Source organism: Sapajus apella, unplaced genomic scaffold, assembly GCF_009761245.1.
Source record: "Sapajus apella isolate SASKATOON/1434 unplaced genomic scaffold, GSC_monkey_1.0 scaffold29, whole genome shotgun sequence".
NCBI lineage: Eukaryota > Metazoa > Chordata > Mammalia > Primates > Cebidae > Sapajus > Sapajus apella.
This window is the reverse complement of record NW_022436969.1, coordinates 6,422,358-6,447,838: the sequence shown is the minus strand read 5'-3', so window position 1 is coordinate 6,447,838 and position 25,481 is coordinate 6,422,358. Positions and strand designations below refer to the sequence as shown.

The window sequence follows — 25,481 nt, the reverse complement described above, 5'->3', positions numbered from 1 at the left end:
TTCTTTTTTTTCTTAATAGACGTAAGTCAATTCCCTAGTGCATTTTTATCGAGTAATTATTCTCGCAACTCAAACCATGTGTCCACACCTTGCTGTAAAACTGCACTTAAGAAGAGCACCTCTGGTATGTACCTGGTAGAAACACTGATGGTTTCCCTTTCACAAATGTCCCTGCCCAACAGCCTAAGACCAGCACACCCAGAAATACGCATGGAGGTTGCCTGACACTGAGATTGCACGAAAACATATGTGCCACATAGAAGCAAATGCAAATGACTTGGGGAAAGACGGAAAGTTGAAAGTTACACCTCATTGGGTCATCTGTAGATCTTGTTTTCCATCAGGTGACATAATCCTTCCTCTACACTGATTGAAATGTAAAACAAAATATGCAAAAACACCATATACCCTCTTAACAAAAGGAGTAAGAGGCTTTTCAGATACTCTCTAATCCCCCTTCCCCTATTAACTGTCTAGTTGAGATTATTTTTTGATTAGACAAAAAACACACACAGATACACAGCCTAAAAATACCTACCCTCAATGGAGGTATTTTAGCCAACAAAATAATGCTGTCTGCCTCATTTGAAAGACTAAATGGCATATTGGAATTTTAAAAAAGGGGTATCTTAGCCTTTGTGACTCCCTTCCTTTTTACATTGTCTCTCTCTGGATACTAACAGTGCGAATGGGGTGTAAGGACGGGGAAGCATGGTCAACACATACAACAATTAAATGGATGCTACTCATTTGTTTAGGCCTCAAGTGCAAGAGAATTACATATTTTTATTATTAAAAATGGCATGAATATTGAATAACTAGACGCTCTGTGAAAAGGAATGGAATGTGCTTCTCTGATGAAAGGTGAATTGTTAAATGCTCAAGTCCCAAGAGGTGAGTGTCTTATTAATCCACTATAAGGTAGAAGGTAAAAAGCCTTGGGAAAGCACTAATGATGCAACGAATATAAAATAAATACAAATAGGAATGATATAAGGCAATTTAAAAAGAAGACAGAACAAACTGATTAATGTTTATATGAAAATGATACTAAAATTAGAAAATCAAAAAGTTCTGTTATACTGAACATTCCATTTAAATTCTAAATGTGCAAAATAATATTAACGTTGCGGTGAAAATATATTCAACATATTCATCTGAGTGCTGGGATAAACAATAAATCCAGAAACAAAAATAAGTTTACATTGAATAGAGCTCAAATCAAATTTTGAGAAGCATAATCACAAAATTTCACTGAATTTCCCATAAACTGCAAACTTCTAAGAACTGCTCTCATTCAAGCCTATCTAAAAGTGGAGCATGAGGAAGAATCATGAATGACTGCCACCAACACAGTCTACTCAAGAAATAGACGGGAAATATTAACATTTATCATTTTGGCAGGAATTCATTTTTTTCTAACACCTGCTCCTCTCCACTAAAAAGCAGTTTTAAAAGTTTATATAAGATATTTTTCACAATCTCAAACAAAAGGGAATTGCAAGGAAACATTTATGGATCTCTTTTACATGTTGCCATTATCTTCTAATTACTCATAAAAGTTGTCAATGCTACTGTCACATTGAAGAATATGCTATTTAATGTATGAGAAATCACTAATAATACTAGTACTTAAATCTGGTAATTATAGAGATAAATTGATCGATATTTTAGCAGTTATGCATAAGTTCCATTTTGCACAAATAAGCTCTTAGACATTTATAAGCAACAACTCCCCTAAAGACCTGCCATTTGAAAACTATAAAGTCCTACTGAAAAATTATCCATTTTCCCACATGCTTTTGAATTTATCTTCATTAATTTATATAAGAAAAATGGAAGTTTTGTTAGAGCTTTAATGATCAGTAATGACAGCTGTGAGCAACTTTCCACTAAGCATTTTTAGAATATTTCTAGTTAGTATACAAGAAAACTTGTTTCTCCCGAAAACAAGTTCATAGTCTAAAATGTTGAATTTTCCTTCCTGTCTTACAGAATTTCATAATAGGAGAGTATGAGGTTAATTTAACTTTTAAAATATTATGTTTATTTATGGTATTATGAAATACCATGAAGTGAGTATGAAATAAAAAACTCATAGTATGAAAAACACAAATGAGTAACAAATATAGCATAAAGTAATAGCAATTGTCATTTTACTAGTAGAAAAATGATCTGCTTGATAAAGTTTAATTGGCTGGTAAAACGCTTACTGTTATTACTAAGTGCTTATCAAATTAAAAAGCATAGGCAGTAACCCATGAGGAATTAAGAAATAATGGGACAGTAAGAATAAGTTAAAAAATATTCTTTTGGTTTTAGCCCATGTGATAAATGCAAAATCCTAAAAACACTGGCCTGGAATGACTTCAGAAATCTTTCCCCAAGCCACTTTTATAAAAATCTATGAAAAATTTGCTGGGGAATAAAAAAAGGATTACAGAATTCTTTACATGATCTTTATGATCATGATTATATCCAGGCTGTTGAAACCATACATATAAAACTATTTTATGGCTATTTAAATTATTTATGTTTCCCTATCACAAAAACTCACTACTTTAGATTCTGATACAAAGATGCTTAAGCAACACACAGCAGTGCCATTACCATAATAACTTCTGAAATTAAAACCCATCTAAAACTCTATGGAAAGCTAACATCCAGTTCATTAACCATTCCTGTTAGTTTTCAATAATGCAAAAATGATTAGAAGTTTAATTTGTTAATCACCTGTGTTTTGACTGGCAGTAGATATATAATCCTCTGCAGAAGTCTAAACTAGCCCTTGCAGAAAATAAAATGTGCTAATACCTTATCAGGACTAATAATGGAAATACAAAAAAAATCAATCATGCTGAGGAAAACCATTGATGGTTGAACAATTAATTCATCTTTAACTCTGTTTAATGATGATATACACAAGTAGAAGAAACATCTTTCTGTAATAAGGTTTAGAGTGTCACTCACCAATCATGTGATTTGCAACATGAACCTGAATATCCCATTCATTGTAGAAAACCATCTGACACTTGATGCATTGATAGGTCTTCTTCTGAGAAAACAAGTATAAACAGAGTTACTTAGACACATGGACTTTTAATTGTTTCTTTGCTTTAAAAACACATTTTTCTGAGATGCTGGTCTTACCAACGTTGCTGACCAACAAACTAAACTACAGGGCCAATTCCTTACTTAGCCGTTATGGCTTGACCCCAACACTATATTTTCAGTTGCAGACATTTAGAAGAAACAGAAGCACATAATTATGGCATAATATATTTTAAAGATCTCTAAACTCAATAACAAAAGGTTTTTGAAACCAGAAGTATTACAGAAATACAGTTTTTTAAAAACAGAAGTATTTTTAAAAAATCTAGTTTCGGAAACCAATGTCTTTGAAGATCAGGCACAAATTCCTGCCAACCAAAATAACTGGGGTGTTGCTTCTAGATATCCATAAGTAAAATGGCTAATAAGTTAAGATTCATGAATTCTAGCTAAAATATTTAGAGACCAGAATTTTTAGCTAAATTTTACAATTTAAGTGATGTTTTAGAAGTTGCTAAGTGCTAGCATTTAAATATATACTTCATCCTATAAATAATATCATAATGAACATTCTAACACTATTTTATCATTTTACGAAACAGTCCTGTGAAGTAGATAGAGCAAGATTTTTATTATAATTCTTACAGCATAAATGAAGAAACGGAGGCCCAGAGAAATAGAAAGATTTGCCTAATGTCACGGTGCCGTACAGCTGGGAAGAGAAATAAGTTCTTTCAATTCTAAATGCTAGTAGGCTCTCTGATTTCTGAGTCATAAAGCAGCCATTACGATTTTACATCTTCATTATTAAGGTCTAGTACTTATTAGATGAACTCAATAAATAGAGTATTAGTTGTGTTTTCCAGAACACATACTTACATAAATTCCTTTTTGATGAAACTTAATATTTGTAATTAAAAACCATGTTGCAATACAAAATAAACCATTATGAAAATAATCCACTTCTAAAATTTCCCAAACATATGAAAATTACATTTGTAAAAATCACATAAATGACATTTTCTTGTAAGCATTTTTTACAGAATGATCGTTTCACTTGAAGTCATCTAAAATTGTTTTACTAATGGTGTTAATAAGGAAGTACTAGCCTGTAAATTACAATTAATTTTAAGGAACTGAGGTTCTTTAGAACTTAACAGAATCAAAGTTAAGCACAAACATTTAGCATAATTCATTTGAGATTTAAAATTATAAATGGCATTAATATAATTTTTTCCTAATTATTGTAATTTAACATAATATTTTCTTCTGCAACAGTGGACAATATTCCTTGTAAACTATACAAGTACAGGCATATTTCCATTGGAAGCTGTCTAAATAATCTGACGGCCTTTGTACGTTAGGCATATCGCAAACTGAATGTGCTGAATCTAAATCTAACACGGACTTCAAACACCCTGACAATCACTAAGGAAAATTTACTACACTGAGCTGTTTACAAGATGCTTTTGATAGTGACATATAGAGCAACATGTGTTACGTAAATAATATCTATCCCTTTTTTAACAATATTTCCCTTTAGAACTAGTTAGAAAATATTTCTTACTCCCTGATGACCTACATTATATATTGTTTATTAGCATACTTCTAGCATTATTCCTGATATGTGACCTTGCTGAAAAACAAAGAAACATAAACTGAACGGCTAGTCTTTTCTCTTGTTAGCACAGTAAAACACACAATACGTCGAAAACTGTCTCCAAAAATGATGACTGATGAATATGTTGCCAGAATATACCAGGGCTTTTCTTCCTAGTCTAATAATAAAGAATAAAATCACTTGAAAAGCCAAAATAATAAAATACCAGCACTTACTACTATCTTCAAAATGAACTGACACATGTAAGTTTTCTTTTATTATTGAATGAAAATGCTTTTGCCACTACTGATAATTCAAATATTAATTCTCTCCACTCATAAAACAGTATCTAAAATGCTGTATTTTTCATTAACAAAGCCATAGTCTTATCTATAAGCTCCTACATTTATGGCTAGATAAGAATTTATTGTGATCAAAAACAATGAACCATGATTTTAAAATACAGAAGCTTGAACTCTGCTTCACCATATTTTTCACATTTCCCCAGTACAAAGCAATGATATGCAAACTGGGATGTGTTAAGGGTTTTCTTTTTAAAGCCATGATGTAAAATTCATTTTTATCCTCAATTTTTAAAATGGTAACGTTAAATGACCTGTAAAGCATCTCTCATTATAATTATAGATTCTTCACAAAATATTTGAGAGACCTCTGTACACCTGTACACCATTTTTAAGTACAAGGATTATAACCTCTGAACGGTGTCAGCCTTGGGGAACTCATTCCCTTGTTGGTAAATTTATTGTACCTCTGTATGGCTAAAATTATGAGAGAATTCTTCCTGATTCTAGACCCAAATCTGCTTTTCTGCTACTTTCACCCATTGGCCCTAACTCTAAGTTCTGGTGCTACAAAGAAGAGGCTGAATCCATTTTATAATACGACAATTACATTAGCCCCTTTTCAGACTGAACATAGGGGCACGACGTAAGAAATACTTGGAATTACTTCCCATCCTGGTTACCTACCTCCAAGTCAGTGTTTTAAGAAATAGAACTCCAAACGAAGCTCGATGCTCCAGGTATGATCTGACCCTTGCAGAGTACATGAGGACTGTCACCTCCCATAGGACAATTACTTACATTTATATAAAAGACAACAAAAAAAGTCAAGTGAGATAATTTCTTTTAAAAGCAGATAAAAGTAGAAACAGAACTTCCATTGTTTGGGCCCCAGATTGGCCTTTATCAACGCTTAAGTTGTCAATTTACTTGAAATGCTAATTTAGTACATTTTTAAAAGAGACTTTTTTTTTCATTAGCCTTTTTAAATGTGCTACTTGGGAGTGGGATTGTCATTTCCTGATTGTTCTCTTTTGTTTTCTGATACTGATAGATGTAATTATCAAGGATACAACTTTTTCCCAGCACCTCATTATTTTTGATTGATTTTGAGAACAATTTAAATGTGCCTTTTTGACATTCTTGTTTTCAGTTACACTCTGGTTAAAGTACTCAGAGACTTTTTAAAAAGAACATCTCATAAATTAAAAAAAAATGATTAGAGATGCTTAATAATATATAGTTTTTAAAAATTATTCCGATTAACCCTCTTCCACTCCATTCCATCCATTAGGACGTAGACTCCACATTTAGTCTTATCAAATTTTAAAAAGTAAATTAAAATAATAATTATTAAAACTTATACTTTGTAGAAATCAAACTGCTTTGATTTCTTTTACCAAAATACTGAATGGATTAAAAATATCCGTGCACACAGTAATCCTCAAAAACAGAAAAGAAAAAAAATTAAGTTGCTACTATTGGAGGTGACTATTACATCAATTTCTTTTTCTGAAAATTGGCAATGAAAGGGTCAGAAGCACCTTGCATTTTTTAGGAAGAAGTGTAGGTCGTGCCTATTTGATGAGTGAAAGCTTTTCTTTACAGAAGAATGACAGCAGAAGGGATGATAAAATTAGATATTCACCATTTTGCAATGCCAAATAAAATGGTTCAGGATAATCATTAATGGATCCTGAAACTAGTAGAGGAAAGGTTATTCTGAGATACTCGAATTTCATCCTGTGATCACTGCAAAGAGAAAGATTTATCTTTACAATAAATTTAGCTGATGTAATCACTCTAACCAGAGTATTTAGCTTAATATCACTAAGAATGGAAGTGACCTGCCACTGCGTGCCTCTTTATCAGTTGCAATATGAAATATACATCACCAATATAGTATCTTATCTAAAAAGGGTACTTGAATCTAATTAAGTCTTTAGGCCTAACAATCCAGTTTTCAGTAAATACAGGGATAGGGGAACAAATATTACTATAAAAATGCAAATCCAGAATATTCTTTAAGAGAAAAGGGGAAGAACTATTACTATAAGGGGGGAGAACCCTTCAAATCCAGAATATTCTTCAGAAGAAATGGCCTATTGTCATGGGAAAAAGTGGAGTGATGAAAGAGACTGAAAAAGACTTAAGTAAATGTGATGTGTGGGTCCTGATTTGGGGGAGGGGGGGAGGAAACAGCTATAAAAAGGTTTTTGAGGCAATTGAGAATAATTTAGATTTCAATCTCACTATCAGCTGATATTAGATACTATCGGTAAGTTACCGTTACCTTTTCTAGATGTGATAATGGTATTGGAGTCATGTGGATTATTGTTTTAACACAAATCTAATGTATAAACTTTAAGAAGTCAGGAACCATAGTCACATTCATTTGTATAATAAAATAATAATAATTTTATAAATTATTTCATACAGTCTAAAAAAAACTTGTATTTAAAAAAAATCCCTTGAAACAATCCTCTAAGAGTAGATAAAGGAGACATTATTATCTTCATTTATAGATTAATTAAGTGACTTGGTGAAAGTCATACAGGTTGTTAACACCATAACCAAGACAGGATTCTGCTGCCTTTCATACACTGTACTTTTAACACAGTTTATACTCTGGTCATCTACAGGTAAATTTACAATTACATTTTAGGCGCATTTCAAAAGAAGGCTTTCCCTATAATTAAGTAGTGCTTTGGTCTTTGACAATGCCAGGAATGGTAGGAAAAGTAACTTATGAGAGTGAAGGAACTGTCTGTAGCCATGTTAGCCATAGGCTCCCAATCTCAACCCTTAACTAAGATTCACAGAATAGAATTGGCTCTTCAAATTCTCTTAGTCTATTTCAAGATTTTCCTTTGTCCTCAGTGTTCTGCAGTGTTTTGTTTTGCTATGTTTTAAACTGCACATTTATGTGTATTTGTTTTGCTCAATACAAAAATAATACCAATTTGAGATCTCATGTATGTCCTCAATTCTTAAAATTTTCAGTGATTAAAATCACTCAGTTACTAAGTCTGTTTAAGACATTCTCCATTCACTTCTATCAGGATCCTTAGTAGACACAAATTGGAGCCTCTCAGTCTATCCTCCATGTATTTTAACTGCTCTTTCATTCATATTTTAATAATCCATTTGCTTCCTCATGCTTTGATCTAGATCATCTTCTCTGTACTCTCATAAAACACTGATTCTCTCTTCACTACTGACCAGTCTAGAGTTTTATCCTATCTAGGAAAGCTTTTATTTAAAATGACTATTTTCATTTCCAACATTTCTGGTTTTAAACATTCAAGTGCTCTTGTTTTACTTCTGCTTGGATTTGCTTCATAATTTGTCACTCTTTTCAGTGGAAATTATACTTTCATTTATCTTTCTGAGCTTTTAAACATAGTTATTTCAAAGTCTTTGTCAGACTGTTCAAAATAATTAATTTCTTGTTCTTTTTTCTGCTTTACTAATGTTTGATTCATTCACACACTTTGGAATCTTGGTTGAAAGCCTATTTGTAGTGATTTTTTTTTCTATGTGCTCATTACTCCCTTTTTAGTAGTTTTCCTGTTGGTTCTCCTTGGGCATCCCAGGCTACTGTACCCAAGCTGGGTCTCAGAGGGGCATTTCCTGCCTATCTGCTGTGCTGCAGGGATAAGAGACATTGCAAGGTAAACCACACAACACATGGCTAATTCAGTTTTATGTCACAAAACTATGTCTTTCTTCCTACTCCTTCAATCCTCCAAGGTAAGAAACCTAGTTCCTGGTAGTGGTCAACAAAACTATTTTTTTCTCAGTCTCTTGCTGTGAACAAGAAAGTTCCTCCCAAGCCCTGCTTCAAATAGTGGGTGTGGATTTGTCCCATGGGCATTAAACCCCAATTACCACTTTCTATTGCTGGAGAATGTTTAGCAGACCCCTGGCTTTAGCCTTAATAATCATTTGGTTTCCTTGCTGGATTTCTAGATCTCAAACATGAAGAATTGTTTTGGACTTGACTGAATCCAATTGTTTTTCTATCTTTATATTTTATCTATCATTGCTATGTTTGGAACATCAAAGTCCAAGTTACAGAGCCATTTTTCCAGATGTCTCAGAGCTCTCAGCTCCCTCTAATTCAAGGCTTTTAAGGAAAGACCAGTGTCAGTTTTGGTCACAACCCTGAAATCAGGATATGGTACGATGATGCTATAAAGTATTCATCCCAAATACATCCAGCAGTCTTAGCAGGAAAGAATCTTTGAATTTTCTTTCTGTAATACTAACTAGCTGTATAGTTAGTTATGTGACAAATCATTAAATGACCCTGAGTTTCCTCCTCTGCAAATGAAAAAATAATCAAACTTATCGAGTTGATATGAAAAGTGAGAATTATATAAAAATGCTTGGTATCATGCCTACCATGTAGAACGCCAGCAATAAATAGTAAATTTTAATGCTTACTTATTTACTAAAGGTACTATCTACTGCCTGTATTACTCTACTTGCCAGGTTATTATGGGGACAGAATAAAATACAATATAAACTCTCTGGCACAACAAAGATCTTTGTCAAAGGTTAGTAGTTTTCATCTTTTTAAGTGAACTTTGGAATCACATTAAAATTTCTTTCAACTCAAATCCACTAATTTAAATTTCATGACAATTAACAAAGGTTAAACAAATGTTTATTAAATAAAGCTTTAAAAATTAGTTGGCCCTCCATATTTGTGGATTTTGCATCTGCAATCAACCTCTGGTTGAAAAATTTGAAAAATAATAATACCATAAGAGAAATCAAATAAAAAACCAATACATTATGACAGCTACTTACATAGCATTTATATTGTATTCAGTATCACAAGTAATCTAGAGATCATGTGAGTATATGGGAGCATGTAGGTGTTTTTATAAGGGACTTGAGCATCCACAGGGCATCATGGAACCAATCCCCATGGATGCCAAGAGACAACTAATAACACCAAGAAAATCACACATTGGTGACAAGGTTGGGAGTATGGGAAGGGAGAAGAGGTAAGAACGTATAAAAAGGTTCAAGCTAGCTATAATGAAAAAGCTGTTTTCAAGGGCTATAGCAATATATATTATCATTCCAAGAATGAATATATTAATTACAAATGCAATATATATTTTGGAGCAGTAGCACCAGTACTTTGCTGGCAAACAAAGGAATACTCTATGTGAGTGAAAGTAATAAGCCAGCAGCTTCCACAAATGCTCAATAACTCAGACATTCTACTAATTTAGCCTAGCCATTTTCTAAGTAATTCTGAATTTGTATGAAAATAAGTCACTGAAGAAAGAGGAAAAAAATGGTAGAAATGTAATGAAAAAGCCACTACTGATGAAAAGCCCAAATAATTCATTGAAAAATAAATGTATCAATATTCTAATTTGTATTCTTGGGATAGTTAAAAGGATACTATTTCCTTACAGTGGTGGTTAATGTCCTGAGATCAAGTCCATGTGACACTTTCCTCGATGCCTGGCACATGGCAACACCTCAACAACCAAGAGATATTAACTGTGATTCCTAAGCTCAAGGCATTACAATATAATTGGGGAAATAAAATACACAAACTTTTAACAGTTTTAAGTATTCTGTCTAAATGACATGGTAAAGCAGTTTAGGATCAAGTGCCTACTTTGGTGTATTGCAAAGAGAAGACAGAAGGTGTCAGAGAGTGACAGATTAATATGGTCTGGAAGAGTTAGAAAAACTCCCTGGGAGAGACATGACTTGATCTTAGGTCTAAAATGGGAATAATTTTCTTGGGTTTGAAACTGTTACAGGGCCTGGTGTGGTGGCTCATGCCTATAATCCCAGCATTTTGGGAGGCAGAGGTGACAGGATCACTTGAATCCAGGAGTTTGAGACTAGTCTGGGCAATACATGTAGCCAAGATCCCATCTTCACAACAAATTTAAAAATTAGGTGTAGTAGCTTGTGCCTGTAGTTCTATGTACTTGGGAGACTGAGTCAGGAGGATAAATAGAGCCCAGGAGTTTGATGCTGCAGAGCTGTGACCATGCCATTGCACTCCAGCCTGGGGGACAGACTGAGTGAGACCTCATCTACTACAAGCCAGCCAAGTTGCTCACAGTTGGTAGGGAATAAGGACGACAATTCAGAATAGAACCAGGGTTAAAGAAGATTGCTTCTGGCCAACTGACTGAACAGGAAAAAGAAGAGAAAGGAAAAAACCTAGTTGATAATTAACCTGGACACAGACACTTTAATGACAGTTGCAATTTTTATAGTACCAGGGAGAAAAAAATATTTATTTAAGCATATTTATTGATACAGTTTGGATATCTGTCTCATCCAAAGCCCATGTTGAATTGTAATTCCCCATGCTGAAAGTGGCCCCTGGTGGGTGGTATTTGGGTCATGGAGGTGTATCTCTCATGGCTTGGTGCTGTCTCTGTGACAGTGAGTGAGTTCCCATGAGATCTGGTCACTTAAAAGTGTGTGTCACCTCCCCGCCACTCTCTCTTGCTCCCGTTCATCCCATGGGGATGCTTGTTCCTGCTTTCCTTGCTGTATAAGTAAAAGCTCCGTGAAGCTTCTCAAGAAGTGGAGCAGGTGCCAGTGCTGCAGAACTGTGGGTCAACTCCGCCACTTTTCAAATTACCCAGTCTCAAGTATTTCTTTATAGCAATGCAAGAATGACCTAATACAATTTTTTTTTTTTACAAATAAAACCCTAAACTCCATGAAGATATAAATTTAAGCTACTACTAAGTTTGTAATCAATGAGTAAAAAAGATGAGCAATTTTTAAAATCTTTTATTGAATTCTCTTTAAATATTAGATAAAACAGTATTAAAATATTTATTGGCTAGGCATGGTGGCTCACGCCTGTAATCCTAGCACTTTGGGAGGCCAAGGTAGCGCATCACCTGAGGTTGGGAGTTTGGGAACAGCCTGACCAACATGGCGAAATCGTGTCTCTACCAAAAATACAAAATTAGCCGGGCACGGTGGTGCATGCCTATAATCCCAGCTACTCGAAAGGCTGAGGCAGGAGAATCGCTTAAACCTGGGAGGTGGAGGTTGCGGTGAGCCAAGATCATGCCATTGCACTCTAGCCTGGGCAACAAGAGCAAAACTCCATCTCATAAAAAGAATTTATTTTCAAAGATATCCCCAGTAGTCAAAAACCAGGAAACAATTGAGTGGAGTCTTCAGAAAAATCTGACAAGTATGCATTAAAAAACAAAACTCAGTGTTAAAGCTGGAGTCACTTCCATGGATTGTACCAAACACATCTCGCGGAAGGAATTTACTACCTTAAAGTTCATGAATAAAGAGTCATTTTGTTTCTAAGAATAATGTTTAAAGTTAATAAAGAACAAAAAGTAATTTAAGTTCAAAATTGTCTCCTAACAAATTTCCTTCAAGATTTGTCTTTCTACACACTTAAAATTGATATCTTACATTAGACACTGAAAAAACTGTGTCTGAGTTTCCCAGGGAGAGAGAAGCTTTATTAGGCTTACTCTCCTCATTTACATTTTAGAGTCTCTTCCAAGGGACCCAACTCATGTCCCTCCCTACATAGTCCACTGAGACCTTCCAGGTAAGGTATCTTCATCTAGGTGATTTCAATGTTATGGGTTCAGTGGCTGTTTATTTCTATGCCATAAAAAAATTTACCTGAATAAAATCTAGAGTGTTGTCCACAGAGTAGGCAGTTGATACATTTTGTTTCCTGACTGCTGAATAGACAATCTAATGAGTCATTCTACATCCATCACCTTCATTCATACCTAAGACAGGTCTATTTCTGCCTGCAAAACTCCCTACCACCTTGCACAGCACCACAAATCAGTGAATTGGAAGAGGATGACTAACACAGACTAAATTGATGCTGTAGAGAAAGTTAAAAAGAAAAAATCACCAGAGCATGTGCTAATTCATTCTGAGATAGGACAAGGAATTTGTCTCTTGTTACTCATTGCTATAATATTTTGTTAGTTCCTATTTGAAGAGATTTATAATTCATAGTAAATTCTAGGTAACTTCTTGCATTGACTCTTTTGTAAATGTTCGTATCATTCAAGAAAGGTAAGACACTGACGGTGGGAGAACATGAGTTTAAATAATCACTCTTTTAGAAACATAAACCTGAGAAGGAGAAGTCAAAATTTGGAGTTGCACAGAAGTAGAGCCTATTTTCCTCATCAATTATTCTTATCATCTGTTTACATTAAAAAGCACTGAAACTCCCTTTTTGCTTCACTGTTACCAAAATAAGGAGCTAAGGCCGGTAGATATAAAGGATGGACAGTTGGAGAGGTGAAGGAGTAGCAACAGTAAGTAAGTGCACTGCATCACACATCACGTACCCAGAGTGACCCCATCCAGAAGGCTGGTAGTATGACTTGTAATCCCATCATCAACCACATCAACCAGGAAACAAAATTTGTCAGGCAGAATAAAGTATTTTAGAATTCATTAAGAAAGATTTTCCTAAGTATATAGTTTCTGTCCTAAAAATGAGTTAACTTAGATTGGTTCATTAACTCTTTATTAGTACTTGGTATCATTTAATAAAAAGTCATCATAAATTTCAAAAGGATAACAAAGACAAACTTTTTATCTCATTTTAAATAATGAGCTTATTTCAATTCTCTTATCATTTATTTATACACTGCATCAGAATTATTTCAATAAAACTGATCTATCTCCTAAATCGCTATAAGTTCTTTAAGGCTAGGTAGAAGGCTCTATCTTATTGTCATTATTTTCTTTTTTGTATTTGTTTGTTTTCTGTTTTTTTTTTTTTTTTTGAGAGTCTTGCTGCATCACCTAGGCTGGAGTGCAATGGTAAGATCTTGGCTCACTGCAACCTCGGCCTCCTGGGCTTAAGCAAGTCTCCTGCCTCAGCCTCCCAAGTAGATGAGACTACAGGCATGAGCCACCATGCCCAACTAATTTTTTTTGTATTTTTAGTAGAGACAGGGTTTCACTATGTTGGCCAGGATGGTCTCGAACTCCTGGACTCAAGTGATCTGCCCACCTCGGCCTCCCAAAGTGCTGGGATTAAAGGCTTGAGCCATCCGCCCGGTCCATTTTTTATCTATTGCAATATATAATTAGTTACACATAACACATTAATATGTAAATGACTCATACCTGTTCACTATGCAATAAAAATCTTTGCTTCCTTCTGCTTCGCTTTAGATGAAGGCTCCTGTGGAGTCCTAGTCATTCTCTTTTGCTTATATCTCTAATATATCCTTCCAGCTAGTCTTCTGTCAAAGAAATACTTCCTGTTCTGGTGATTTTGTGTCTTACCTATAAAATGTAGTTTGTCTTATACTAAATCATTTCATTTACCCCGGTATATGCCCAAATTATATTTGTCCTTTATAATTTTTATGGCCACTGAGATATTTTAATGCACGCCCCCTCTTCTTTTAGCAGTTCTTTCTCTCTTTCTCCTTATTCTTATTCCGGGGTTGCCTTCTCTCATCCATCCCTTCCATTTGAGCAGCTTTCCTACTGAGGCATGTCAGACCACCCTTCTCTTCTCCTTCAAATTACTTCTAAAACCCACCTGCTTCGAAAAGCTTACTAGCAATTACACCCACACAATGTCGTGGGTGCTGACTTTATTATTCCTGTTGTTTGTCCTCTTAGTAAATTTTTTAGGATCGAGGTGTGTTTCTTTCACTTTACCTATTCTAGAACATGCTGTGTTGTTACAATGTATATAAATGTGCAAGTGGTAGGGTTCTTTTAACCCCTTGATTTAACTAAAATTATCTGGATTTTTCAAAATCTTCCCCATTCATTATTACAATATCTTTTTGAAAAATAGGAAAAAATGGCCCCATATTCTTTGCATTTCCAAACATAACAGGACAAGCTTATAATAGGGTATTGCAGAGTTTTAGGATTGAAAGGGACAAGTTAGTCTATTTCAAATTTCCTCACAGACAATGAAACTGAGGTCCAGAGACATGGAGTGATCTTGCCCATGACTCACAGAAAGTGACCAGCCTAGCAAGCCTAGGACCCCAGACTGCCATGAACACATCCACATGTACATGGTGTGGTGGCTTATTTACAAAAAGGAGCTGCTATTGCCACCTTGGCTACCTGTGACACTTGCAACTCATCAGGGCTCTTTGGGGCACAGGACTCCAGAACCGACTCTCCAGTACCGCCTCTCATTGCCAGTTCTTGCTACTGACCGCTGCCTTCTTGGAGGGTTTTCATTTCCCAGTGTATACTTTCTGCACAGAATGTGCTGCATTATAGTCAAAGGTTTTCTGTCACTTAAGGAGCAAGGTCTTAGTTTTTTCTTAAGCTCTCACACACAGCCCACTGCCTGACAGAGAGCATTTGTGAAAGGGTGCATGAACTATGCAGAAGTGAACTGATGTGAGCTTTTTATATGTACGCCTAAAAGTAAATGTTGTCAGAATATCACGTTGGAGGGAACCAGACTGCTGTATCAAACACACCTAGATTCTGCATCATACAACCAGGTATAAACTCTTAGTCCCCCTTCAGATTATCCCAGAAAAATTAAACTGCAGCACTGAAAAATTTCTGCATAATCCTGATTCATAATATATTGTATAAAGCTAGAAATTCTCCAAATAAAAAAAAAGTCTAAGAATATAATCTGGAAAAATATGGGGCCCTTTCCTGACCAGGCTTCTGCTCCTTGAGAACATTCTTCCACAGCATAGAATATGAAAGGGGAGGAGTGTTAAGGAAAGAATAATATCAAATTTGACATCTTGCAAGGCAGGCACCATGATTTTTTAAATTTTCTTTAGAAATCCAGGTGACTAATCGGTCATTCTTTTAAGAGACATTTTGGGACATCACTGCTGAAGAACCTCACTAGACATTTAAGCATAGTCCTATTTCTAATTCTGCCAGCTCTTCACAGTCTTAACACAGGAGTCACTATTTGAAGATATATTTGCTTTTTACAGGTTTCTCTTTTTTTTTTTTGAGACGAAGTTTCACTTGTGTTGCCCAGGCTGGAGTGTAATAGCTCAATCTTGGCTCACTGCAACCTCAGACCCCTGGGTTCACGCAATTCTCCTGCGTCAGCCTCCAGAGTAGCTGGGATTACAGGCATGTGTCACCACGCCTGGCTAATTTTGTATCGGTTTAATTCTTTACTGAGAGAAACATGGAACAACAACCATGTTTGCCTTTTGTGCCCAACATCTGTGAACAATGCTTGCTACACATTTGAAACTCAATTAATTGCTGAATAAATGAATGAATGAACTAGGCTCAAATTAATCTAAACGGCGTTTTAAATTTGGTATAACAAAATAATATCAATCTAGACCCAATTATGGCATTGAAAGAATCTGTTTTCCATCAAAACTATTAATTTTCTAGTCCTAGTAAGTATAGATTTTAAACTTAGGGGGTTTCCTGCCAGTTTTTCAGCTACCTTATCTGGTCATTTAGTTTTCCTTCCCTCTCTCCCTTCAACCCACCTTTCTTTTTTCCTTTCTTCTGCGCCTTCTATTTTCTCTTTCTTTTTTTTAAAAGAATGACCTTTATCAAACACATGGTCACTGCTTATAATTAAATTATCAATTTCTAGATATTTATCAATAGCTTTTTTGATATCATTTTGCTATACCAAATTGAAAACATTTCAAACCGACTTGTCACACTGCTTACATTAATTTAAGTCTAGTTCATTCATTGATTTATTCCACATACTCACCTCAGCCTCCTGAGTAGCTGGACTACTGGCCATGCCACACACCACTGAACCCACTAAGTTTCTTTAAATTTTCAGTAGAGACGAGGTCTTGCTATGTTGCTTGGAGCCTATCAATAGCTTTTAATACTGCTCATTTTTGCTTCCTTACTGCCTAAGCCAAACTTAAATGTAAAATTCCAAAGAAAATCCTTAAGATCTATGTTAAAATGAATACATTAACATCAAACTTTATCAAGTTAGGCTTAACAATGCCACTTCAATTTCTAAATCATGGCTTATCTTTGCATTGAAGTTTCTCTCAACGGCTTACTTTTTTAAAAAATATAAGTTTCTATTCTTAAAATAAATCAAGAGGCGGCCAGGCATGGTGGCTCCACAAGGTCAGGATATCGAAACCATCCTGGCCATGGTGAAACTCCGTCTCTACTAAAATAGAAAAAATTAGATGGGTGTGGTGGTGCACGCCTGTAGTCCCAGCTACTCAGGAGGCTGAAGGAGGGGAATTGCTTGAATCCGAGAGACAAAGGTAGCAGTGAGCCAAGACCGTGCCACTGCACTCCAGCCTGGCGAAAGAGCAAGACTCCGTCCCCCCGCAAAAAAAAAAAAAAAAAAAATCAAGAGGTGATACATCTAAATTACAAATCATGGCCAAAAAAAAAAGAGACAATTTTCACTGTTTCCCCCTCAGAATGTAAATACTGTGTATTTGATTCATACAGACATCGCCAGTGGATTTTAGGCAAATAATAGCCCTTTCAAATTAACTGCTTCTCAAACTACTCATTTGTTTCCTAGGATTAGAGGGGAAAAGGCTTATTTTGGTATTCACTTACTAAACTTTCATGCCCAATTTTTACTTGACTTAAATGTTATTTCTCCAAGATTTTGTTAACTCCCTTGCAATCCAACACTATTGAACATTTTTCCTTTCTTAACTGTGATTACATTTGCCACCTATGTGTTCATTTATATGCTTTTCTGCCTTTTATATGCATTGTTTCCTGACACTATCTCTGATCTCAAATAAAGTAACATTTTATCTCTGTGGTCTTTACATTCTTTTTGTTCCTTGATTTTCATTGCCTCTAAGTTTTATTTTAAGACTTAATTATGCTTTTCCACTTTACCAACTTTGTGGAAATATGATTCCTCATTTAGATGCATTTTGACTGAATAAGCCACAGTCCTAGCATTAAATAATTCTACATTATAGAAACATATTAAGAAACATTATATAAATAAATTATATGTGTACACACACAGTAGGGGTATGTGTAGATTACATACTATATAAATGATACACTTGTAGCCTGCTTCATGTTTAGCAAGAACTTTCAGAGACTGTACCATCTGCTTTTCATGATACTTTATATAGAGGGTCAAGTATGCTGAATGCCCATTTTAGCAATAAGGAAACTGAAGCTCAGGAACGACTGGCTGAGATCACACAGGTGGCTCTGTCAACTGCTACATGAACTCGTTTTTTACCCTATCTAAGTACAATCTTTCCTTCTACTATATTATGCTGCATATCTTTAAACTCCCTATACCCACAGCAGCAATCTCCCTAGAAGAAAAAATTTACAGACAGTTAAAGGCTTGCTTATGTAATACAACATTTAATTCAATAAAATAAATTATTTGCCTTGATATGGGGATTTTTATAGGACTTCACCTGCCATTCAATCTTTATATGACGTGAAGTGCATAGTATATTACATACTTACGAGGTGTCTAATGTTGTATTTATGTGTGGCTCTGAGAACCTGTACCATTATTTAGTTTTTACAAAAATGCTTCTTTGTTTCATTTTCCAAATGTTTTAATTACCAGGATTCAATTATTTATAACTGTTTATGAAGAACCTACAGCACACAAGTAACTCCTCTGAGACCCACGGAGGCTACCAAGCCAAAGCCCAGCCACTGCCCCTCTCTCCAGCTCTCTGACCTCCTCTTCCACGACTGTGTCCCCTGCTCCAGGCATACTATTTCCCTGTTATCACATAAGCTTGCCAGACATACATAGAGGAGAAAGACATGTATCCAAATAACTACATTTGTATAAAGCTCCTCCTCTTTATAAACCTGGTAGCTAATCCCTTGTACATGACAGGAATTAATAAATCTGTTATCACAAATTGAAGTACAAGATGAGGAATAAAAAGGTTCATGCTAAATACTAACCTTCCCCAAAGTGTGAGATATGTACCCCATTAAAGTTAATGCATGGATACTCCTCTAATTACATAACGAAAGAAAAAAGATCAACTGAGATGCTAATGTCGTTAATATCTCCACAACACTTGATAAATTACTTGTAGCAATGAACAGGTTTTAGGCTCAGAGCCGTTTGTGGGTATGAATACATGGCTAGAAATTTTAAAACACTATTTTGTATTCATTCTTCTATTTATGGTGAATGATATGATTATATACTTAGGGTTCTGAGTTTTTGACGGTTTTTGTTTTTATGTTAGAGATTAAATGCTTATAGAACATTGATAATGCAGGTAATATATAAAAAATTACTATTAATCACCTATATGCCTAGACTCCTGCATAGCTTCCTATGCAGCACCCCCCAGACAATCCATTACTCTTTGTCTGAATTTGCATTATTCCATATTAATAATGAGAATAAATACTTTCATATGTTCACTAAGGCTTCATGCTTCCTATCTACAAAACTCCTGTTCCTGTTAATTTCCCGATTTCTTATTTGGTGGTTTGCATTTTTCTGGAAGCTTCTGGCTGTCTCTTACACAGTTTTGGAAACTATTAATTTTTCTAGTTATATGTGTTATAAATGTGTTTTATAATCCAGTAGCTTTTGTTTTTACTCCCTGTATAACTTTTGGTAAACAAATTATTTTTAATGTTGCTGAACATATTTTATTTGTGATTTATATTGTGTGTTCTTGTTTACAAAATCATTCCCTTATTGAAGGTGATAAAAATATTCTTTTATTTTTCTAAAAGGTTTATGGTTTTGCCTTTCACACGTCTGTATTTAAATCACCTGGAACTAATTTTTATACATGTCAGTAGAGATTCAATTTTATTTTCATTTTATTCCATATAGATAATGAGTTCAATACTCTATTTCCCCACTAATGTGCAAAGGCAGTTCTATTCTAGATGGAGTTTTATGCATGTAATATCTCTTTTGGAGAAATTTCTGTGTGGTTCTGTGGACCAACACTGCCTCATAAACTTAATTACTGCAGATTTATTATAAATTGACTAGATAATGGGACAAATATTTTCCCTGCCTATTCTTTTGCTTCAAGAGTATCTTTGTCATGTGATATTTCATTCTTCTATAGATGTTTTGAAATCTGCTTATCAAGTTCCAAAAAATTAAAATATAAAAAAATATATTTTAGTAGTCGGCCATGGTGGCTCACACCTGTAATTCCAGCACTTTGGGAGGCCAAGGCAGGTGGATCAGGAGGCCGGGAGTTTGAGACCAGCCTGGCCAACACAGTGAAATCCCACTTCTACTAAAAATACAGAAATTAGCCGGGCATGATGGCATGCACCTGTGGTCCCAGCTACTCAGGAGCCTGAGGCAGCATAATTACTTGAACCTGAGAGGCAGAGGTTGTGGTGAGCCGAGATCGAACCACTGCACTCCAGATTGGGCAAAAGAGCGAGACTCTGTCTCAAATGTATATATAAAATATATATATAAAAATATAAATTTTCATTGGAATAACACTGAATCTATAGATCAATTTAGAGGTAACTGACAGACTTAACAGTATTGAGTCTTCCATCCATGAACAAGTTATATCTGATCATTTATTCAGGTCTGTTAAAATATTTCAATAACGTTTTATCATTTTTTCCATAAATGACTTAATATATTTTCTAAGATTGATTTCTAAGTTTTTCTGTCTATCATAAATGGGATTATTTTAAAACATGTATTTTCTGGGTTTTGAATAAAAATCCAGTTGACTTAAATGTGTTGATTTGGTACCCAGCAACTTTGCTAAAGTTTAATTGTAATAATTTGTCTTTAGATTCTTTGGGTATTGTTTTACAAGCAAACATATTACCTGTATATGATAGTATAATCTGTATATTTTCAATTTTTGGCTACCTTTTTTCTAATACTCAAATTCATTCTGATTTTATCTTATCTTGTTGGCTATATCACCCACCATGCCTTATTAGTAATTTAAAAATATTAATTTCATCAAAATTTCCCCACTAATTATATTGTAAGTATAATATAGTTATAACATATGTTATATAATTATAATATAGTTACATAATTACATTATAATATAAAAAATAAAATAGTTATATATAACATAACTATTATACATTATTTATAATTCTTGCTTAAGATAACATTTTAGGTGGGGCACAGTGGCTCAAGCCTCCCAGAACTTTGGGAGGCTGAAGCAGGTGGATCACAATGTCAGGAGTTCAAGACCAGCCTGATCAACGTGGTGAAACCCTGTCTCTATTTTAAAAAATACAAAAGTTAGCCAGGCATGGTAGTGCACACCAGTAATCCCAGACCCGGGAGGTGGAGGTTGCAGTGAGCCAAGATTGCGCCACTGTACTCTAGCCTCCGTGACAGAGTGACACTCCTTCTCAAAAAAAAAAAAAAAAGTAGTATTTTAAAAAGTTTTTATTAGGGTAAGGGAATTCCTGCCTATTCTTTAGTGTTCTTTTTAAATCATGAAAGTATGTTAAATACAGTTTTTCCATTGACTTTTGACATAAAAATATAATTTATCTCTTTTAATCTAATGTGATAAATTAATTGATTTCCTGATATTGAACCCACCTTGCATTCTTGTGATAAACCTATTTCAATCATAATACATTCTCATATACAGTAGATTAGTAACTACTAATACTTTGTTCAAAAATTTAAAATGTAATATCATGAATAAAATTGGCTAGATTTCTCTTTTTCAGTATTTTTGTCTGGTTTTGATATCAGGATCATACCAGATTCATTAAATAAGAGGGTATTTTCTCTTTTTGTATTTTCTGGCACATTTTTGAAATTATGCCTATTCTTAAAGGGACTCATTTTGAAAGCCACCTGAGTCTAATAGCTTCTTTGGAGAAAAGATTTTCAACAGTGTATTAAACTCTTTAATGTTTATCGAATCATTATACTTCTCTCTTTTTTTTCTTGAGTCATTCTTGGTAACAAATTATTCTAAGATTGTTTCTATATACTATAACTTAAATTCTCTACTATTTGCATAAAATGACTCATAGTATTCTTTCTTTTTTTATCTTTATTTGGCTTTTTTTGTAAAATGTTATTGGAAAACAACATTACATAAACTGTAGTAATCCTAAGTATACTGCCTGGTGAAATTTCAGATATTATGCACCAGTGTAATCAACACATAGAGAAGATATGAAACACTTCCATCATCCAGGAAATGCCTTGCTTTTCCTTCCCCGTTGATGGCACCCCAGAAGTAACTACTCTGACCTTGATCATCATAGAGTAGTTTTGTCCATTCTTAAACTTTACATGAACGAAGTCATTTTGCTCCTCATTCTCTCAAAATATTGCATTCGTTTTTATAGTCATTTTGATACGTGTAGTGTTTCTCCTATTAGCCTTTTAACTTCTGCAAGTACAAAGTAAGGTTCCCCTTTTCATTATTAATATTATTTACCTCTGGTTCTGTTTCCTGATTAATCTCACCAAAAGTTTGTAAATTCTGTCAGTCTTTTCAGAAAACTAACTTTTTACTTTGTTGGCCTTCCTGTTGTTCACTGTTTCTTTGTTTACTATTTCATTACTTTTGCTCTTAGCTTTATTGCTTTCTTTCTACTTTTTATGAGTTTATTTTATTGTACTGTTCTTAAGGTCTTTAGTTGATATATCTCAGTGATAGTATGCTTTCCTTATTTTCTAATGTATATTTTTATTTTCTAGCAACTTTCCCTCTAAGTGGGGCATTTAGTTATATCTCAAAACTTTTGAAATGTATTTATCCTTTAGTTTTTTAGCATTTTGAATTTCTATTTTTATGCCTTCTTTGTTCAATGCATGTTTTAAACTTTAAAATGTATGGTTTGTAAGATCCCTTTTTCAATTATAACTTACTTGTATTATAATCAGAGAACGTGATTTGTGTGATTCTCAGGTTTTAAGTTTCTTGAGATAAGCTTTATGATAGGAAGCATGTGAAGGAGACCAGCTGAGATTTAGTATAGTTTGGCCTGGAGAAAGGATGCAGGAGATGCAGATAGAAGAGAAATTACAGAAGAATAATCAATAGCACCTGGGGAGTGATTGCCCTAACAGGTTAGGAGAACAGGAATCGTATAGGAAACAAAGTTTCAGGCAGGAATGACCAGGAGAAAGATAAAACACTGACCAAAATGGGAGAAAAACGAAATTAGAGTTAGAGGTGATTAAAGGGCTAGCAGAAGCTTCAACTGGTAATGTGAAAAGGGAAGATGAAAATCTAAGACTGGGAGTTCAACAGAGGCTGAGAACTGAAGCTGCATCTTTGCTTATCTGTATGGGATAATAATGAGGTAATAGGAAACTGGGATTCCTATTTCAGAATAGAAACGCAGATTAAGAATAGAACTTTTAGAAACATGCACATTTAAAAGGTAATAAAGGATGAAAAGGTTTTTAAAAAGTATAAATAAGGGGAACCAGCTATTCGGGCTTTTTTAAAAGCCTTTGGCAAGATTCTTATAATTAGGCTGTTAAATTTCTAGAAATACAAAGTACATAAGTACTAGAAAACTACATCTACATCACGTGGTAGGTAGAGCAACACCATCATAAGAGATTCAGAGATCTAGAACATAGCTTTCACTTTTCTTTCATCATTTAAAATCATCTTGACTAGATATTTACTAATTTTCATCTTGACAAAAATCTCAGCCAAAAATGTGAAATGTTCTTCCTAGACAGTTCTACGATGACACAGGATGATTCCAAACTATTTTGGCCTAGTACCAAAAGGACAAACATTGTTATGTGCAATTAGAAATTTGAAATACAAAAACAATTCTGTTTTTGAATTTTGTAAGTTCTAAAAAGTCACTGTAATCATATGAAAAACATCAACAAAAGGTCTAGAACTGGAAGTAGGTACAGAAAATCTAGGAATGGTAGATGCAGCAAATGCAACAATGGGGACAATGATCAATACCAGATGATCACGGAACTGGGTACAAAGCATGGATGCAAGGCACATGCTCCCACATTCCACAGCCTGGTACTGATGCCAGGGCTGCTGACTCCCTGCTCTGTTACTCTGTAGATAGCAAAAAATATTGAATACAACAACAACAATACAGACTGGACTTGGCAGAGTAATTCACTGTATTTCAAGAACATCTTGAATTTTATCAATTTATTTGGTCCTGTAAATTTTCTACTTAATTTTTAAAATACCATCTCTTTAGAGGGAGCTTAACCCATTTGGTTTTTGCTCTTTGCATATTTAACTTAGCAAAACTTGGTATCATCAATTTGAAATTTGAAAACTTTAAAATATTTTTTATCAATCTATTTTTTTTCAGCCTCATACGGAAACTTTGATGAACAGAACAATTCAAAAAAGAACTCTGGAACTTAAGTAGGTTCTAAATTGTCATCATGTACATTTCCATTTTCCATACAAGAACCATAAGGAAATAATATTGATTCTAAGACACTTAAAACAGATCTTCATATTAAAGATGACTTTTGGATTGTTACAAACTTGAAGGCTTTTAATGTATTTTCATATTTTTAGATCAAACCTAACTTTAAAATTGTTTTGGGCAAAATGACCAAAAACCATATGTATTAGTAACTAGCTGTACCTGAAAATAAAGTATACACTATATTTTTTTACCCTGAAGTACTTACACTATATTCATTTGTTCAACCAACATTTACTGAGCCCTTATGATAAGCTGATGGGCATTCAGAGATAAGAAAGAAGAAGGAAGAAATAAGGCTTTATTTCTTGATACAGAGTCTCACTCTGTTGCCCAGGCTGGAGTACAACGATGCTGTCACTGCTCACTGCAGCCTTGAACTCCTGGGCTCACGCAATCCTCCCACTTCAGCCTCCTGAGTAGCTAGAACTATAGGTGTGCACTGCCACGCCTGACTAATGTTTCATTTCTATGGAGACAGGATCTTGCTCTATTGGCCAAGCTGGTCTCAAACTCCTGGCCTCAAATGATCCTCCCACCTCAGTCTCCAAAAGTGCTGTGATTATAGGTGTGAGCCATCATGCCTAGCCCAGTGAAAAAATAATGACAAGTTTAAAAGAAAATCCTAAGGGGGAGACCACCTTTGATAAGATTTTCAGGAAGGCCCACCTGACAGATGAGAAAACCAGTGGAACAGATAGGCTGCTTGGGGAGAGCAGCTCAGGTGATAAAGTGGGAAAGCAGCACATGTTCAGGACCTGGGGAGAGTAAAGAAGAAAGAGTCACCAGAAGGAAGTGAGAACTGCCTGCCATGGCCAAAGAGCCTATGACCTTGTAAGCTGGTGAGGTGTTGGGGTTCATTTGAGAAAGTGGGAAGCCACGAAAAAATTTTAAGTGACTTCATTTAATTTACAGGTCTGCGCTTCCAACTGCAGCATGAAGAATGGATTGGAAGCAGACAGAAGATGAAGGAGAAGATCCGTTAGGAAGCTACTGCAGTAGCCAGATGAGAAACAAGTGCAGCCTACACTAAGGTGATGGCTTTGGAGTTGGAAAGAAGTGGATGAGATATTTGAAGATACTTATTGGAAGTGGAATCAACAGTATTCACTGATGGATTAAACATGGAGAATGAG

At 34.7% G+C, this 25,481-nt stretch overlaps 1 protein-coding gene across 2 annotated transcripts in view; it reads right to left on the bottom strand.

Moving 5' to 3' along the window:
• Window positions 1–25,481, bottom strand: part of ZNF521 (zinc finger protein 521) — a 293,772-nt gene that overhangs the window by 130,795 nt on the left and 137,496 nt on the right. For both annotated transcript variants that reach the window (XM_032293156.1, XM_032293155.1), the window contains one exon: window positions 2,971–3,055. In XM_032293156.1, coding sequence (XP_032149047.1) covers window positions 2,971–3,055 — 85 coding nt within the window. The remainder of the gene's footprint in view (window positions 1–2,970; window positions 3,056–25,481) is intronic.